This window comes from Dermochelys coriacea, chromosome 19 (assembly GCF_009764565.3).
Source record: "Dermochelys coriacea isolate rDerCor1 chromosome 19, rDerCor1.pri.v4, whole genome shotgun sequence".
NCBI classification, from domain to species: Eukaryota; Metazoa; Chordata; order Testudines; family Dermochelyidae; genus Dermochelys; species Dermochelys coriacea.
In genome coordinates this window covers 14,652,474-14,670,406 of record NC_050086.2, presented here as the reverse complement: position 1 = coordinate 14,670,406, position 17,933 = coordinate 14,652,474, and the positions used below count along the sequence as shown (strand labels likewise).

At 44.1% G+C, this 17,933-nt stretch overlaps 1 protein-coding gene across 1 annotated transcript in view; it reads left to right on the top strand.

Annotated features, from left to right (window-relative positions):
- Nucleotides 1–4,945, top strand: part of MATN1 (matrilin 1) — a 37,320-nt gene extending 32,375 nt beyond the window's left edge. The window contains 3 exon segments of the mRNA XM_038377721.2: nucleotides 453–605; nucleotides 1,677–1,757; nucleotides 3,597–4,945. Coding sequence (XP_038233649.1) covers nucleotides 453–605; nucleotides 1,677–1,757; nucleotides 3,597–3,646 — 284 coding nt within the window. The 3' untranslated portion in view covers nucleotides 3,647–4,945.
- Nucleotides 4,946–17,933: the final 12,988 nt, after the last annotated feature.

Here is a 17,933-nt window from a genome sequence, read left to right as displayed (position 1 = left end):
TCAGCGAGGGTCCTGATCCACAGTTTTGGCATGGCCCCACTGTATTGAGAAGCTTGGATACAAATCCAGAACTGCGTTTTCCCAAGTTTACAGGGGATTTTGGTTTGAGTTTATTCCTATAATACATAAACATATAAATTCTTCCTTGGGGTTCTGAGATGGCTCAATATGTGCTCTTGTAGGTCAGGTGGTCTATTCTCAGGATGCATGCTTTGCATTAAATGGCCATAACCACACCACATAAGCACAGTGACTCCATGTGCAAATGATGTGGGTGTTCTCGAGTGGCCATCTTTAAGCATTTGGTCCATGGCCCCGTACAGTGGTGGCATCCTAGTTTGTACGCAACACATCACATGATAAATGCAAAAAAAGATTTACAAGCTGGCTGGGTTCTTTTGCTGTTCCAATGAGATGGTAGCAGTAGGACTGACACTCCTCATTGCTTGCAGGCTTTGAGATGTTTGCTGTGGGAGTGGGCAATGCTGTTGAAGATGAATTAAGGGAAATTGCTTCAGAGCCAGTGGCAGCACACTACTTCTATACTGCTGATTTCAGTACCATCAACAAGATTGCGAAGGAACTGCCGACGAAAATCTGTGTCGGTGAGTGGGGGTGAGGGCAGGAGGATGTTTACATGGGGAAAACACTGACTCCTGAAGCAAGGGGCAAAAATACACCTAGAGGTTTCTACTCACAGGTGTTGGGTTGTTGTTGTTTTTTTGTTTCTGTGTGGTTTTGTTGGGTTTTCTATCTCTCTCTCTCTCTCTTTTTTTTTTTGGTAGAAATTCTTTGATTGAAAAAGTGTTATTCTGCCCAAATTATAACGTTTTGCACTTCTGCCGTAGTGTTTTTCAGCCAAAGGTCTCAGCATGTTTCTAAAACAGTAATTCATTAAAACATCAAGCCTTCCTGAACTGCATCACTGCAATTCCTCTAGGGGACTCCATCACTGGCCAATTAAACTGGCCCTCTCACCCCTTTTGCAACCAGAGTGGCACAAAAAGACTGAACGACAGCCAAGTATCTGCAAAAAGAAAAGGAGTACTTGTGGCACTTCATCCGATGAAGTGAGCTGTAGCTCACGAAAGCTTATGCTCTAATAAATTTGTTAGTCTCTAAGGTGCCACAAGTACTCCTTTTCTTTTTGCGAATACAGACTAATACGGCTGCTACTCTGAAACCAGCCAAGTATCTGACTCAGAACTGTTAATTGGCTGAGAGAAGCAAGGTGCCACATTCAACTTGACGACCTTTCTGTTTGTCTGTAACACAATAATTTTTAACACTTCATCTGATCAATTCCAAAATTTCAGGAAATGGTGTAGTCATGAATAAGCAGAACCCTGCTGAAAATCAGAAAAGCCATATCTGGGTAATCAGAATTTTAAAAAGTATTAGGTAAATCATTAATGAAATACAAACATTTGGATAACATACAGAGCTCGGCCTACATAAGCAATGAAGTGTGCAACCTTCTAGTTAGTTTAAAGTTAAACACAGCAATAACCATTCAGAGAATCTGGCTGAATGATGTATTGATTTCCTCCAGACTTCTGGCTGGAGAAAAAGCTTTCGCTTTATTTTACTTGCCACCATGATTTAGGTTTTGATATATTCCTTTCTTGCTCTGTCTGATAGCTGATTCATCATCACCTTTGTTCTCTTATCCACAGAGGAGGACCCATGTGAATGTAAAGCCATTGTGAAGTTCCAGACAAAAGTAGAAGACCTCATAAAGTCATTGACACAAAAACATATCCTTTCGAAGCAGCTCATTTTCACAATGTCAGGTTCCATTTTCTAGAGAGAGCAAATTAGCTAGACCTTCCAGCCAGAGAGACAAATTAGTGCAGTGGTCAAGAAACTGGAGCAGGAGTCAGGAGACTTGACTTCAGTGTTGAGATTCATGGCATGCACACAGAGAAGTTAGATAAAAACATTAAATACTCTTGCCGGAAGGCTACAACATAAAACTGCTTTATTACTTAGAATTCAGCACAAGAGCATGCAAGAATGGCAAAACAGAGAGAGACAAAGCAGGCTGCTCCCTAAAAACAATGTGGCAAAATTCAACCCACCTTGCTCTAGCTCTCTGTAGACTGACTCTGATCTCATGCTTTCCTGCAAAGCCCCCTAGAGCACAAACTGCCCAAGAAACCCTTTACAAATTAAAGGGACAGCCTACAATTCCAACACTGTTTTCAGAAACACCACATTCTATACCTAGATTCTATGCAGACATTAACAAAGAAAGCAGTCCCTGCCATAGAGAGCTCACCTTCTCCAAGACAGGCAGGACACAACAGGAGGACAAGACGGACAACTAGATTGGCACTTGCCAAACCAATGCCAGCCAATAATGATGTACAAGCACCACAGCAGAGATAGGTTTAAGGAGGGATTTGAAAGAGGTGATGGGGGCAGCCTTAGGGAGATTGATGGGGAAGTTTTCCCATTCATGAGTGAGATGTTTTGTTGCACATGCCTCACATCAGCCCGAGAACAGGAGCAGGAGGCAGTGGAGTGGGAGTTAGCCTGGAAGGCTAGACAGTCAAAGGGAGTTTTGAGGAGGGATTTGAAGCAGGACTGAGGACTCTTGCCATGTCAGAGAAGGGAGGCTCTCTAAGAGTGGGTAAGTAAAGAAGCACACAAGAATGGTGGAAAGAGACAGAAGAGGCAAGAGGCAAGAGGCAGGGAGTGGGCAGAATAGAGAGGCCCTGCAAGGTACATGCTAAATACAAATCTACCAGCACTTCATCACAAGGAGACACTGCTTTAAGTATGCAATTGATGCCTGTTCCTACTGAGTCAATGGCAAAATTCCAGTTCACTTCAGTGAGAACAGGAGCATTGTACTGCATCATAGGGAGACCTTCAATTTAGCAGACAAGGGCAGAACAAGAGCCAGTGGCTGGATGTAGAAGTTGGAGAAATTCCAGCTGGAAATAAGTTACAACTTTTTAACAGTAAGGGTAATTGATAAATTACTGGGCGAACTCACTGAGGGATAAGGTAGATTCGCCACCACTTGGTGTCTGTCCACTGAGCTTGGATGTCTTTCTAAGTCCGATGCTATAGGTCAGCCCCCACAGTGTCACTTATGGAGTAAATTCCCTCCTCTGTAGGTAGCATTGGGTAAAATTCTAGGGCTGATGTTATGCAGGAGGTCAGACTATATCAATGTGTCTCAATCACTGGCTCATAACCCCAAGAGGGGACACAAAAAGCAATCAGAGGGTTGCGAGGCATTGAAAATGTTATGAGAATCTAAAATAAAGAAAATCTCACTCTGAGCTTCCCGCACAACCTTATCCTTCAAGGTCATCATCTCAAAACACACACACAGATCATTTTTATGTTTTTATTCTTGCTTTTTATAGTAAATGTAAGGCAGTTGTAAAAATGTTTGACTTCAAATACAGGGTCAGCAACCTGAAAAGGTGGCAAAACCATGGACTAGATTATCATAATTGGCCAGATCCTCAGCAGACATACATTGGGGTATCGCCATTGATTTTGAGTCAATCTAGTTGAGGATCTGGCATGGGAATCACTGAAATGCACTGCCATTTTTTTCCTTAACTCTTGCTCACTGGAAGCTGTGACAAAAAGGATCGCAGCCCTGGAAAACAAGATCATCTAAACACCCAGAGCACTATTATATTTCTCCTTCCTAACGTAACAGAATTGTTCCAGAAGACCTTCATGCATACACAGGAGCAACTCAGCCACAGCACTACATCCAGCTTTCTAAATTAAAAAAAAAAAAAGAAGGAAAAAAAAGTCTAGTCTAGCTGCATTCTTTTAAAAAGGAAACATTATAATGTTAGAGCAAACATCATATTAAAGGGCAAAGCACTGTGAATCACTGTGTGCCAAAATATGTTAATGTCCCTTGCATCCTATAGTATACATATATAAAAACCCAGAAATATATTTTTTAATCTAAAGCTTAATATATATATATATATATATATTGTTACCAAGTACTTGATTATGAGTTCTGTGAATCCTCGCTGTGTTCTTCTGCATCTTTTGTTTCTGTGCGTACTGTAATGTTATTTAAGAATCAAATTGGATTAAAAGCAACTTGGATCCTGAGCATGAAACCCTACCCCACAGACGACCGATGTATTATTATAAGCACAAAGCATTTATCAGTAAGTAGGTGAAACTAAGCAGTGATTGCTGAGTGTGGCATTGGAGATGTGCTAGGATGGGACACTCCTGCAGCCAGGTTCGACCCACAGCTACTGTAGAGTAGACAAAAGTAAGCTCAGTTCTCCTAGTCAACTAATACCCCTGCAATGTTTTGGCTAGCCAGCACCTGTCCTATGTTTGGCCTTCCATGGTGAAGTTCTGAATTGCACAATGAACCCACCCATACACGGCTTTATGTCACCGTAGGTAGTGCTACTAGCACCAATCCCATGGGATATGCCGCTACCTGACTGCTGGGCTCTGTGGTTCCTTCTGTCAATGTTCTCAAAAATGCAGTTATGGAGCCCTCTCTGCCTGCAAGGCACCAGCTCCCTCTCCAGCCCCATGTCTGGAGGCAGCTCTGCTTTTCATATGTTGATCATCTCATTTCAATGTGCCAGACGTTTAGACCCATTTCCCTTCCCAGCTGGTGGTGAGCCAGGCTATACAAACAACCATCATGGTCCAGAGGTGTCTGACGTTGTATGCCACACCCAGTTGTAGTCTCCATGGCCGATGATGTTAAGCAGGGAGTATCCGGTCTCAGTGACGCATGCCACGTTACACATCCCTCCAAATGTGAGCATGAGTGGTTAGGTTTGGGAATTATTTTTTTTCCTATAAGAATATTTATTCTTGAGAGTATGTAAAAACTTTTCAGAATAACACAAGCCAGTTCAGAAATGTCACCATAGACGATGTTTTTGGATGGAGGAAAAAATTAAAAGTTTGCTCAAATATTTGAAAGGCTGGTTGTTTTATGTTACTGGTTGTAATTATTTGGTTATTTATACTATTATGTATTTGTTCAGTGCCCAAAATGTGCAGTTAAATCATATAGACAGATTCGCCTCTCAGATTTCTTCGACTTCTTGGACTTTGGTGTCAATCCAGCACCAATGGGCATCAGTAGAAAGACTCCCAGGAAAGGCTCCAGTGTGAGAAAGTCTATAGATTAAGTCAGGTTCCTTTACTGAGGAGCTTGCAACCTAAAGGGCTAATTCTGCTCTCAGATATACAGATGTAAATCTGATGTAACTCCACTCATTTCATACTTTAGCATTATACTCATGTAACCCAGCCCTAATAATCCTGTAAACCCCCTAATCACATGAGTAATCCCTATCCATTGCTTTCAATGGGACTACTTGCTTGGGTAGTTTTCTATATAGTACTACAGACTGTCTTAAAAAAGAGTCATTTATTGCAGAAAACAGCTACAATTGCAGGCAATCAAACAGACTTTCACAGTATTTGAGTCCCGGCTTTGTCTCTTTTGTTTACCATGGACCCTACCCAGCTTTGGTCTCCATACAGCAAACAGTGGCATCTAGTAGTCAAAAATTATACTGCAACTAAATATATCAGCAGAGGTAGACACTACTTAGGGAAGTAGGGACATTCAGTAAGTTAGACGTCCAATCATCACCAACCTTCTTGTTGAAAACCAAAACAAAGAAGTCATTAAGCACCTCTGCCATTTCCACATTTTGTGTTATTGTTTTTTCCCCTTCATTGAGTAATGAGCCTACCCTGTCTTTGGTATTCCTCTTGCTTTTAATGTATTTGTAGAAAGTTTTCTTGTTACCCTTTATGTCTCTAGCTAGTTTGGTCTCCTTTTGTGCCTTGGCCTTTCTAATTTTGTCCCTACATACTTGTGTTATTTGTTTTTATTTATCCTTTGTAATTTGACCTAGTTTCCACTTTTTGTAGGACTCTTTTTTGATTTTTAGATCATTGAAGATCCCCTGGTTAAGCCAGGGTGGTCTCTTGCCAGACTTCCTATCTTTCCTACGCAGTGGGATAGTTTGCTCTTGTGCCCTTAATAATGTCTCTTGAAAAACTGCCAACTGTCTTCAATTGTTTCCCCCCTTAGACTTTCTTCCTATGGGATTTTACCTACCAACTCCCTGAGTTTGCAAAAGTCTGCCTTCTTGAAATCTATTGTCTTTATTTTGCTGTTCTCCCTCCTACCTACCATTCCTTAGAATCATGAACTCTACCATTTCATGATCACTTTCACCCAAACTGCCTTCCACTTTCAAATTCTCAACCTGTTCCCCATTATTTGTCAAAATCAAAACTAGAACAGCCTCTCCACTAGTAGCTTTCTCCATCTTCTGAAATAAAAATTTGTCTCCAATACAGTCCAAGAACTTTTTGGATAATCTGTGCCCTGCTGTGTTATTTTCCCAACAAATGTCTGAGTAGTTGAAGTCCCCAATTACCACCAAGTCCTGCACTTTGGATGATTTTGTTAGTTGTTTAAAAAAAGCCTCACCCACCTCTTCTTCCTGGTTAGTTGGTCTGTAGTAGACCCCGACCATGACATCATCCTTGTTTTTTACCCCTTTTATCTTTACCCAGAGACTTTCAACAAGTCTGTCTCCTATTTCCATCTCAACCTCAATCCAAGTATGTACATTTTTAATATATAAGGCAACACCTCCTCCCTTTTTTCCCTGCCTGTCCTTCCTGAGCAAGTTGTAGCCTTCTATACCAATATTCCCGTAATAAGTGATGCCAACTATGTCATAGTTATATTTATTTACTAGCATTTTGAGTTCTTCCTGCTTATTCCCCATACTTCTCGCATTAGTATACAGACATCTAAGATACTGATTCCCCCTCCACCATCCAGTTCTGTCTTGTCTCTCTCTTGTCCCTGCTATAACAGCCCATGCTCTCCCCAAATTCTGACCCTTCTCCCAGGTCTCCATGTTTTTGACTAACTTGTGGGCTTTGGTCACCTGTCTCCTTCAAACTTAGTTTAAAGCCCTCCTCACTAGGTTAGCCAGTCTGTATTCAGATATTCTCTTCCCCTTCCTCTATAGGTGGACCCCCATCTCTTCCCACGGTCAAGGAAGCCGAAGCCCTCCTGGAGACACCATCTTTGCAGCCAGGCATTCACCTCTAGGATGCATCTGTCTCTGCCTGGACCCCTACCCTTGACCAGAGGATCAAAGAGAACACCATCTGTGCTCCAACTCCTGCACCCTCACTCCCAAAGCCCTGTAGTCACTTCTGGTCTGCTAAGGGTCATATCATTAGTGCCCACATGGATGAGTAGCATGGGATAGTAGTCAGAGGGCCAGATGATCCTTGACAATCCCTCCGTAACATCTCAGATACGGGCCCTGGCAGGCAGCATACCTCCCAGGATGCCATGTCAGGGCGTCAGATGGGTGCCTCCATCCCACTCAGAAGAGAGTCACCAACTACCACTACCCTACATTTCCTTCTGAAAGTGGTGGCTGCAATCCTCCCAGCCTTGGAGGTACATGGCTTCTCCTTCTCCTCCTCTGGGAGTGATTCCTTATTGCTCGTTGCCGGGCAGCATATCGGTTTTCCATCAACATGGTGGGTGGGTTGGAAGTAGGGGTGGAGCACTGCCTGCTGCCAGAAGTAACCAGCTGCCAGTGTCCTCCCTGTGACAGAGCCATATCCTCCTCCCCCAGTGTGTGACAGTAATCCTCTGCAGCTGGATAGGTTCCTCAGCCTTGGATGTCTCCATATGAATACTCTCGAGGAATTCCTCGTGGGCACGGATGCTCCTCAGCCCAGTCACCTCCTCCTATAGCTCTCCCACCTGCTTCCTGAGAGATTCCATCAGCAGGCACATTTCACATTGGATGGTCCCCCAGCCTGGCTTTCTGTGAGTTGGAAATGCAGGCCACATTCTCAGCAAATCCATACCAGGATCTGGATAGAGATATCCAGGGTCAGGTTCTCTGTCTGGATACAGGAGCAGGTGGAGGAGACAGGAGCAGCATTGACACTGGTGATGAGGCCCTTCCTAATCATAGCAATTATATTACGTCTCCCTCCCACAAACTTCCTCTCAAACTCCCTTGTTTGGGGTCCCTGTTCGCTAGCTCCCCTTGGTTGCTTAGCCTCTGGCTTTTAAGGCCTTCTCTCCTAGGTCAACCCTACCCCCTCATTAATCACACAGGATGAGGGTGATCAGAAGGCTGATTGAGGCTGATCAAAGATGATCAAGGATGATCCAGGGAACAAAGGCTCAAACAGTCCCCAGACACACAATCCCAACTGACCCTTTAACTGAAATAACCCGAAAGAAAAGAAAAACACAAAAAGCCAAACAAACTCATTCACCCCAAGATTGGTACTCGATCCTTGTTCATTCAGCGGTGGGATCTCCTTCTCGCCCTCTCAAACTTCCCTGTTTGCAGTCCCCTGTTTGCTAGCTCCCCTTGGTCACGTAGCCTCTGGATTGCAAGGGAAATTTTGCAGGTAAAAACACTTGCAATGCATATTTATGTGGTTCTATTTTGGAAGCCTGAGTTTAAATTTAGCCCAAAAGATGTCAAAGATGCAGGAAATATTTGACAGTGCTCATCAAGATGGCCATTGTCTTCACTGGGAGTTGGATTGGACCCTAAGAGTTCAATTATTCCCCATGGCACGATATGCATAGTGATGAATCAGAGTTTTGCTGGCTGTCACAAGGCCATCTGGAGAGATGCTAGTTAGTTTCCTGGCTAGATAAAAATGCCAGGTGAGAACAGGGCTTTTAGAGATTGAGAGCAAGCAGATTGCATAAACACTGGGGGGGGGGGGACAAAGAAAAAAAATGGAAAGAAAATCTAGAAATCACACAACTATGAATGTTCTGAGCCCAGAGAATGCAAGGGGAGTCTGACAGGTTGGTGTGACAAGAAGTGGGGACATGTTCTCAGCTATAAGAACGAGGAATACTTGTGGCACCTTAGAGACTAACAAATTTAGTTGAGCATAAGCTTTTGTGGGCTAAAACCCACTTCACTGGATGCATGCAGTGGAAAATATAATAGAAAGATATATATATATACACACACAGAGAACATGAAAAAATGGGTGTTGCCATACCCACTATAATGAGAGTGATCAGTTAAGATGAGCTATTATCAGCAGGAGAAAAAAAAAACCCTTTTGTAGTGATAATCAGGAGGCCCATTTCCAACAGTTGACAAGAAGGTGTGAGTAACAATAGGGGGAAAAATAAGCATGGGAAAATAGTTTTTAGTTTGTGTAATGACCCATCCACTCCCAGTCTTTATTCAAGCCTAATTTAGTGGTGTCCAGTTTGCAAATTAATTCCAGTTCTGCAGTTTCTCGTTGGAGTCTGTTTTTGAAGTTTTTTTTGTTGTAGTATTGGCACTTTTAGGTTGTAATCGAGGGACCAGGGAGATTGAAGTGTTCTCCGACTGGCTTTTGAATGCTATAATTCTTGACGTCTGATTTGTGTCCATTTATTCTTTTACGTAGAGACTGTCCGGTTTGGCCAGTGTACATGGCAGAGGGGCATTGCAATGGACAAAATCAGACGTCAGGAATTATAACATTCAAAAACCAGTCGGAGAACACTTCAATCTCCCTGGTCACTTGATTACAGACCTAAAAGTGCCAATACTATAGAACTGGACACAGGATTCCAGCAGCAGTCGCACCAGTGCCAAATACAGAGGAAAAATAAGCTCTCTACTCCTACTGGAGATTCCCCTGTTTATGCATCCCAGAATCACATTAGTTCTTTTAGCCACAGCATCACACTAGGAACACACATCCAGATGATTTGTCCACCACGACCCCCAAATCTTTTTCACAGTCACTGCTTCCCAGGATAGAGTACACCAGCCTGTAAGTCTGGCCTGAGGTCTGAGGTCCTAGATGAATATATTTACATTTCTCTGTATTCAAAGGACTGAAGCCAGCTGTGACAGACAGTGCGGGGAGTGGGGGGGGGGAAGGGGAGACTGTGAGACCAAGGTCACGGCCTCACCCTACCTCCTTTCAGACACCTAGCAATCCAGAGGGACTATGATACAGTGTCTGTACTGACTGTATGTCCAGCCACATGGACCGGGCCAGAATCTGCCCCATGATCCATGATCAGTGAGATGCAACTCCTCAGCTAGTCTGCACAGTCAGTGCAATTCATTGTTTTATAGTTTTGTGGACATAGGGCCAGATCTCACTTCCACTGAATTCCTGAATATGTGGGCAAGTCCATCCAGGGTGCAAAAACCTCCCTTGTTCATCTCGTTCTCCTCAAGCGGGATTATTGCTGGTTTTATAATCTTTGCTCAAATTTTAATGGAATAAGATGACTCCCGATAAAGCATTTCCCCTAATGGCCCTACGTTTTAACAAAGGTTGGTCCTGAGTTCCAAATTTCCTTCCACATCTTACATGGTATCTCTCTCCCCACACCTATCTCTGGTTTAATCATAAAATTACCTTTTCCCTTATGCCTGTTGGTATCAGGACCTACTAAATATATATTTGAAGTTAATCTTTTATTTCCCAAAATAGCCCTGGCTATCATTCCATACTATGTGGTAACTCAAGTAATTACTTTCTTCCTGTTAGCTGATGTAACTAATTTATAGGTACGCTGATGAAAACAGAAGTGTCAAGTGATTAAATTGAAGTTTGACCTCTGGAAAGTTCAGAAAGTCATTTCCCTTGTGTGGCTGGTTTATTAATTTTATGCCTGCCTAAACACTCTAGCAACTGAATCTGTGAATTTCCAAAGGGCGCCGGCACTCTTTCAGCATGTGTAAGTCCCTAGCGCACATTCACTTTTTTATATTTCCAGACTGCAGTGCTTGACATGTGCAAATTCCCCACCTACCCTTCTGCGGCACATATTGTGCAGGTGTGTACCACACTTGTATAATGTGTCACACGTCCCTCTAGCAGCCTGTGTGTATGGAGTGCAAAAGCCAGCTATTTATATTATGGTAGCATGCAAAGACCCCAGTGGGGACCACAGCCTCATTGTGCTGGGTGCTGTACAAATGCAAAGTAAAAGACGATTTCTGCCCCAAATAAATAAAGGTTGAGGGGAAGTGACTTTCCCAAAGTCACACAGCAAAACAGTAGCAGAACTCGGAATAGACCCTCTCCTCTTTTGCTTTCTAGTGCAAATACCTAAGCACCAGGTCACTATTACCAGCTAACATAAGGCTGCTGGAGCTACCTGCATAGGTGCTGGAACTAGGGGTGTTCCCACATCCCTGCCTTGAAGGGGTTTCCATGATACACAGGGTTCACAGTTTGGTTCAATGGCTCTCAGCACCCCATTATACAATTTCTTCCAGCAGCTCTGCCTATCTGTCTTCTTCGGAAACCTGCCTGGTTTCCTGCCAGCTTACCCGCCCAGCTACTTGGCAGCCTACCTGGCATGCTGATAGAGAGCCTGGAGCCTGGAAGCCCTGGGAATCCCATCTCAAGAGCTTCCAGATCCAGCTTCACATCTTCTTTGCATCCTAGGGTTTCTAGGGTCCCTGGCTCAGGTGCAGCCCAACAGGCAGACTGACCCACAGCTGGGGCTCCATTCCCTTTTACAAAGAATTTCAGAATTTTTGGTTTCATTCCATTTCAAAATAACTAAAGCCTTTGTGGAAATGCGATTACCTCTCTCGGTCCAGCTGTATTATCTCTGCCTCGGGTCTAAAATACAGAATAAACTGTAATAGAGCCACAGAAAACTATAATATCAGAACTGCTAAAAACATACACAAGTTCCCAGCATTAGCACTGATTTAAAAAAAAATCCAAATGATAAAGTCATTCTAAATGTATTGCCAGAGCTCTGACCCTTAGAAAGTTCACCATTCAAATAATTGCATATGGCAACAGAGGGAAATGCAGAATAACTTTCATTATCATTTTCAGGTTGTTGAGTTATCTTTCCAGATAACCAATCGGATATAAAATGACAAATGGTCATTTGCACAACATAAATTTATTAGCAACTTAAAAGGTGAATTACTGCTGAGGATAGGGATAGGTGAAAGATTCTGCTTCTTATAAAGAGACAGTTAATTAATGGCAGTTCTGAGACAAGGCTCAGATCATACCACTCATTTGAGAAAAATAATAATATTGCTGCCAATAGCTCACCATTCGTTAGCAGCAATTAGAAAGTGTTAGTGTCACAAAGTGCTATTGAAAGATGTTACCAAGCCAGAAGCCTTTGCTTTTAATTTTAAGTGGGTTTGATTTGATTGCTGACGGCCTTGTGTTGTCATATAAAAGCTTTGCCTGGGAAAAGCACCTTCAGGTGAGGCATCTTATTGGTGTTGGTAACACTAGTGAGATCTTTTACTTAACCTCCTGGGGACAGTGGACATTTCTGTCTATCAGCCCGTATTGCAGGTGGAAATGCGAAGGGATCAGTTAAGACCAAAGAGATTTTTTTTTCTAAACATGTAGTTCCAGTGTTGCCAACTCCCATGAGTTTATCACCAATCTATAGATATCTTATAGATATGTTTTATTTCAAGGCCCAGCTGCAAGCATGAAGGACCTTGGCCATTTGACTTACTGTAGAGTGGTTCAGGCAGGTTGGCATAGGAACTTTGGGCAGCTTTTCAGAAGTGACGAGTTATGTTAGATGCCTGTTTTTCAGGGTCCAACTTGAGACACTACCGGGGATGCTTGCCCAGCATGGGCCTCATGTTGCACCGATAGGATGTCAGAAGTCAGGCACCCAACAGCTGAGACACCCCCAAATCCAGTGCTGCCTTTGAAACCCTTGGCCTTTGCTTTACATCCCTTTAATGAAGGGACGGATCCGTCTGAACAGGTGGCAGGTTAAAATCATGCTGGAACAGTACGAACGACTTTATGGGGTCACTCTTCTGAACATCACGCAGGGTAAATTCCCTGGCCTAGCCACTCATGCAAGACAAATGAAACTTTCCCAATCATCAGAGGCTGGTTAAGCTAATGGGTGGCTTAAAAAAAGGCAGGGGAATATCTGCTGCTTGTGAAAGATTAACATCCCTGGCCATTGAACTCTCCTATTTATCCACAGTGTGGGCAACCTTCCCCCTCACACAGCCACCCATCAGTGGGCCGTTCTGTGCTGTGCTGCTGGTACGTGCTGGCCCTAAAGCCAGCACTCAGAGGATTCACTAGTGTAGAGAGCATCCCATGCCATTCCTCTCCCTGCTGCCAGGGTAGCAGGGCCTTCCCTGTGTTCCACTGCTCCCCACCCACTGCAGCAGCCCAGTGTCGCCAGCCTCAAATGGGAAACAATTATGAATCCAGCCCCCACATCCCCCAGATTGGTTTAGATATCATGGTTTTTTCTAAAGCAATAAATGTGTGGGTTCTTTTTCTTTGCCCTCTGGCTTTTGAGTCTTTAGGACGCACCCACTTTATGGTTTCAAGCTTTTCTCTGTAACTATGTCATGCTAGAATGCGAGGAGTCTCACCAGGAGTCGGGAGTCAGGCCAGGTCCAATAACAGCAGGTCAGAGTCTGAGACAGGCCAGAGGAGAAACCAAGAGTCAGGTGGCAGGATGCAGGCAGAGTCAGGTTACCAGATCAGCAGCAGGCAGTAAGAGCAGGTATCACAGGAGAAGCAGCCAAAAGCAGGGAGAATCCAGTTGCATGGACAACATCCTGTTCCTGCGAGTGGGTTAAATAGAGGCTGGGGATCAAGAGGTCTTCTGGGGCTCCACCAATCAGATCCCAGGACTAGAGTCTTCTGTTAGAGTCCAGCTGCTATTCTACTAGATGTTGGCAGGTTACTAGGTGGCAGGTTGGGACTCTCTAGCACTTCAGAGCCCTGTGGACCAGCATTTGAGATGCATGGTCTGAGAAATCATGAGGACTATAAACTTGCTTCTTTTTAAAATGAGCACTGAGATTCTTCTATGATAGATGATGATTCAAGAAGCTGGGACTTTAAGGAAGATTCAAAAACCTATGAGATTCGCTATAAAATCACAGGAGTTGACAACACTAGAAACCCTTTGGGTTGTTTGCAGCTGGCACAACTGATAGCAGCTAGTAATAAATTTGATCAACGCACAACTTGGCAGGTTTGCATCAATGTCCCAGCGATGGGAGTTTCTACAGATGTGTAGAGCCCTGCCCAGATACAAAATTTGTATCTGCCTCCAATCCACAATCCACAAAAATGGTCGGTGGATATGAAGCAGACATCCACAGATTTGCAGAGCTCTGCAGATGTGCTCTGCACCACTTACAAAGCCTGTGGCCATGGGCTGATGGCATTGCACCACTGGCTACAAGGCGGAGCAGTTCAACAGAGTGTCAAGTGACACTGTCTAGTAGACTAAGCATGGTTCTTATAGTATGGGACTTTTAATACCGTCTCTGACACTGATTCTGTATGTAGACTTGGGCATGTTAGCATTCTACCTTACTTCCTTCTTCTTTATAATGGCTGTGGGGTCAGGTGGGGTTGTTTGTTGGGATAGGGTTTTCTGATCATTAAGCAGATTATGTTAGGGGTGTCAGGCTATAGATATTCAGGCCTGTCTGTAAAGGCCTAAACTCTAAGAATTTAGGTGCATTCTTATCACTTAGCTAGTTATAGAGGTATAAAAGAAAGAAAGAATCAAAATCACTATCTGCCGGTGTAAGGGCCTTCTCTTACTGTGACAGTCTGAGGCCCAGTGCTTAGGCTAAGGCCTTCGGCTAAGCAGCAGAAGCAGCCATAAGCTGGGAAGCGAACGGTCACATCCTCACATCCCAAACTAGTCACATTGAAGTAAGGTGCTGTTAGGATACAATCCTGTCCTGATAATGCCCATCGCCTCCAGAGAAAGGGAAGTGCCTAGAGGATGTAAAAGGAAACTTAGTTTGGTAGCATCCTGTCTGGCAAGAACTCACTTATCAATAGCTGGGATGTGAAATCCTCATTTCTGTGGTTGTTCTATCACTGTCGTCCCCATTTCCCTATTGTTTGTCTGTATAATCTCTGTCTGGTTCTGTGATTGTTTCTGTCTGCTGTATAATTAATTTTGCTGGGTGTAAACTAATTAAGGTGGTGGGATATAACTGGTTAAATAATCGTGTTACAATATCTTAGGATTGGTTAGTTAAATTTCAGTAAAATGATTGGTTAAGATGTAGCTAAGCAGAACTCAAGTTTTACTACATAGTTTGCAGTCAATCAGGAAGTGTATGTGGGTGGGTGGGTGGCTGGGTGGGGGGGAAACAGGAACAGGGAATGGGGGTGGGGAAATTGGAATCATGTTTTGCTATGGGGGGGAATGGGAACAGGGACACAGGTAAGGCTCTGTGGTATCAGAGCTGGGAAGGGGGACACTAAGGAAGGAAACTGGAATCATGCTTGCTGGAAGTTCACCCCAATAAACATTGAATTGTTTGCACCTTTGGACTTCAGGTATTGTTGCTCTCTGTTCATGCAAGAAGGACCAGGGAAGTAAGTGGGTGAAGAAATAAGCCCCTAATAAGGGGTTTACTACAGGAGTGGGTGGGTGAGATTCTGTGGCTTGTGTTGTGCAGGAGGTCAGACTAGAAGATCATAACACTCCCTTCTGACCTTAAAGTCTTTGGAAATCTATGAGATAATCTTGCACAGGATTATATATTGAATCAATGTGCACCCAGACCCCACCAACTGCTGGGGAGTCCAGTGGCCTTCAGAGTCTTATTTTATCTGGATAATTGTCCGTTGCAAAACTCTTTAAAAAACTGGGCAATCAGCACAAGCAGCTGGACTGTAATTCTCCAGTAGGAGAAACCTAAGTAACCCCTCCCCCATACTACTATTCATACATGCAGACACCTCCCACATATCATGAGTCAGCTCCTCAGCTGCTGTAAATCAGCATTGATACATTGATTTTCATTTGTGCCAGCTGAGGACCTGGCCCATAACAAGACCATTATGTTTGGGATGTATCCCGAAAAATCATGTCATAGACCTGCCCACGAAAACCTCTGCATGACCCTGGACAGAGATAATCTGTGATGAGTGGATATGGGGGATGAGAACTTGCTGGCATTATTGTGGAGGAGCTGGTGATGTTTAGCATGTGGGATGGGGACGGTAGAGAAAATTAGTTCCATAGGCCAGGCTGAAAATTCCAAGGCCACCTTGGAAGCCTTGCAACGCCTGATGTTTTATGAGACCAAACTCTGCCAAAGCAGTGCCATTTTATAATCCGCATCACTCGCTCCATAAATTGGCTTCACAGCTGGAGCATCTGGGGGAGGTTTTCCATAGGGCACAGCACCTTTATTTCCAAGATAAACAGGTCATTAAATGAGGGGAAATGAAAACAAGGCTTGACTATGAGGTTCCCATTTTTCCACCATTGGAGATCCATTAACGAAGTCTAATTACAACGACAAAGCCCATACTGGCAACTAATTCACTCTGGAGACACAAGAGCCCTTTTGTTGTTTTGGACCAGAGGAAAAGGGAAGGGAGGGGAAACACTGATAATTAGTTTAGTTGTTTATCTACAAAATCAAAACCAAAGTATTAGGCTATGATTACACTGCAATCGATGCAGTGGTGTCCATTTAGCGGGTCTGGTGAAGACACAACAAGTCCATGGGAAAGCACTCTCCCCTCAATGTCTGTACATAACAGAAGTAGTGTAACTTAGGTCAACTTACAGCATTGTAGACCAGCGGTTAGTTACAGAAGCAATTCTGTTCCTGCTAATATGTTCAAGCTATTCTTCTGGGCTTGTGTGGTAAGTGCGAGCACTGCACTCAACCTGCAGCAGAGTTGTACTTGCAAATTGTTTAGAGACTGCCTCTGCAGCTCTTACTTCGAGTAGGAATTGACTTTATGAGTCAGGCCCAGTGAAACCAGTGGGATCACTCTTGGAGTGAGATCCTGCTCAATATGAGTAACGGTGAACATAAAAGCACACAAGCTTTTTAAAGTGTGGGCTGGGGAAAAGCAAAGCTAGTGGGCAAGCCTCGGAAGCATCAGCAGTATTTGGATTTTATCTAAACAATCTGAAGCTCACAGCTTTGCAGGACCCGACTGGAACTCTCTGGAGAACCTTCTTTGGGGTTTTTTGTGAGATTTTGGGTAAATGGTTTCCTGGTTTGTTGCACAATGAGCAGCCTGATGATTTCAGTCTGGAATGAATTTCATCTTAGCTGACAGAAAAACCAGCAGCAAGAAAGAACAAAAATAAAGTCTCCATAAGAGATGGCTGTGTATAATATGTATAAGCTCGATGATACTATGGTGATGAGCATGAGATAGACAGACAGACAGACAGACGTGAAAGATACGGTTTCCTGTGCTCTTTGGTGCTGCCTTCAGCATGTTGCTAATAAAATAACAAAGTTTTTTTTATTTCTCAACAAACAAACCAACAAACACTTTTTTCTGTGAGAAGGCATTGGGGACATCTAGGCAGAGCTGGTAGTGACAACGCGCATTCCTCAGCCACCCCCACCTGAGCAATTAATGGGATCAAAGGCATGGTTGGTTGTATCTGTGCAGCCTGACTGTTAGATGCCCATCTGACAATGAGATGCTTCGAAGTGGGAGACCTGGCAGACAGCATCCTCAGAAATACTAGACCGTGGGCTGAATGAACAGGAGCCCTGCTCCAGATCTGTGGACCCTAAGAGCTGGTCTGCTGAGGAGCCAGGTGGGTGAGTGGCAGGAAATCAGAAAGGTAGGTTTCCCTCGTGCGGGGCGGGGTGGGGGGATCTGTGTGTAGGGCAGGGGCGCTAGCACCCCAGCAATGGAAATATTGTGGGGCTCCATCCCTACATAAATGCACACATGCTGGGGGCAGAGGGGGTGCGGAGGTGAGAGCAGGACCCCAAGGGGGCTGGTGTGGCCACCGCAGGGCCCAGGACTGGGCCTGGGAGCTGGGAGCGGGACGTGAACCTGGACAGGTTGGGAGCACATAGGAACCGCAAGGACCCTCCTTCCCAGCCTGGAGCCAGATGCCC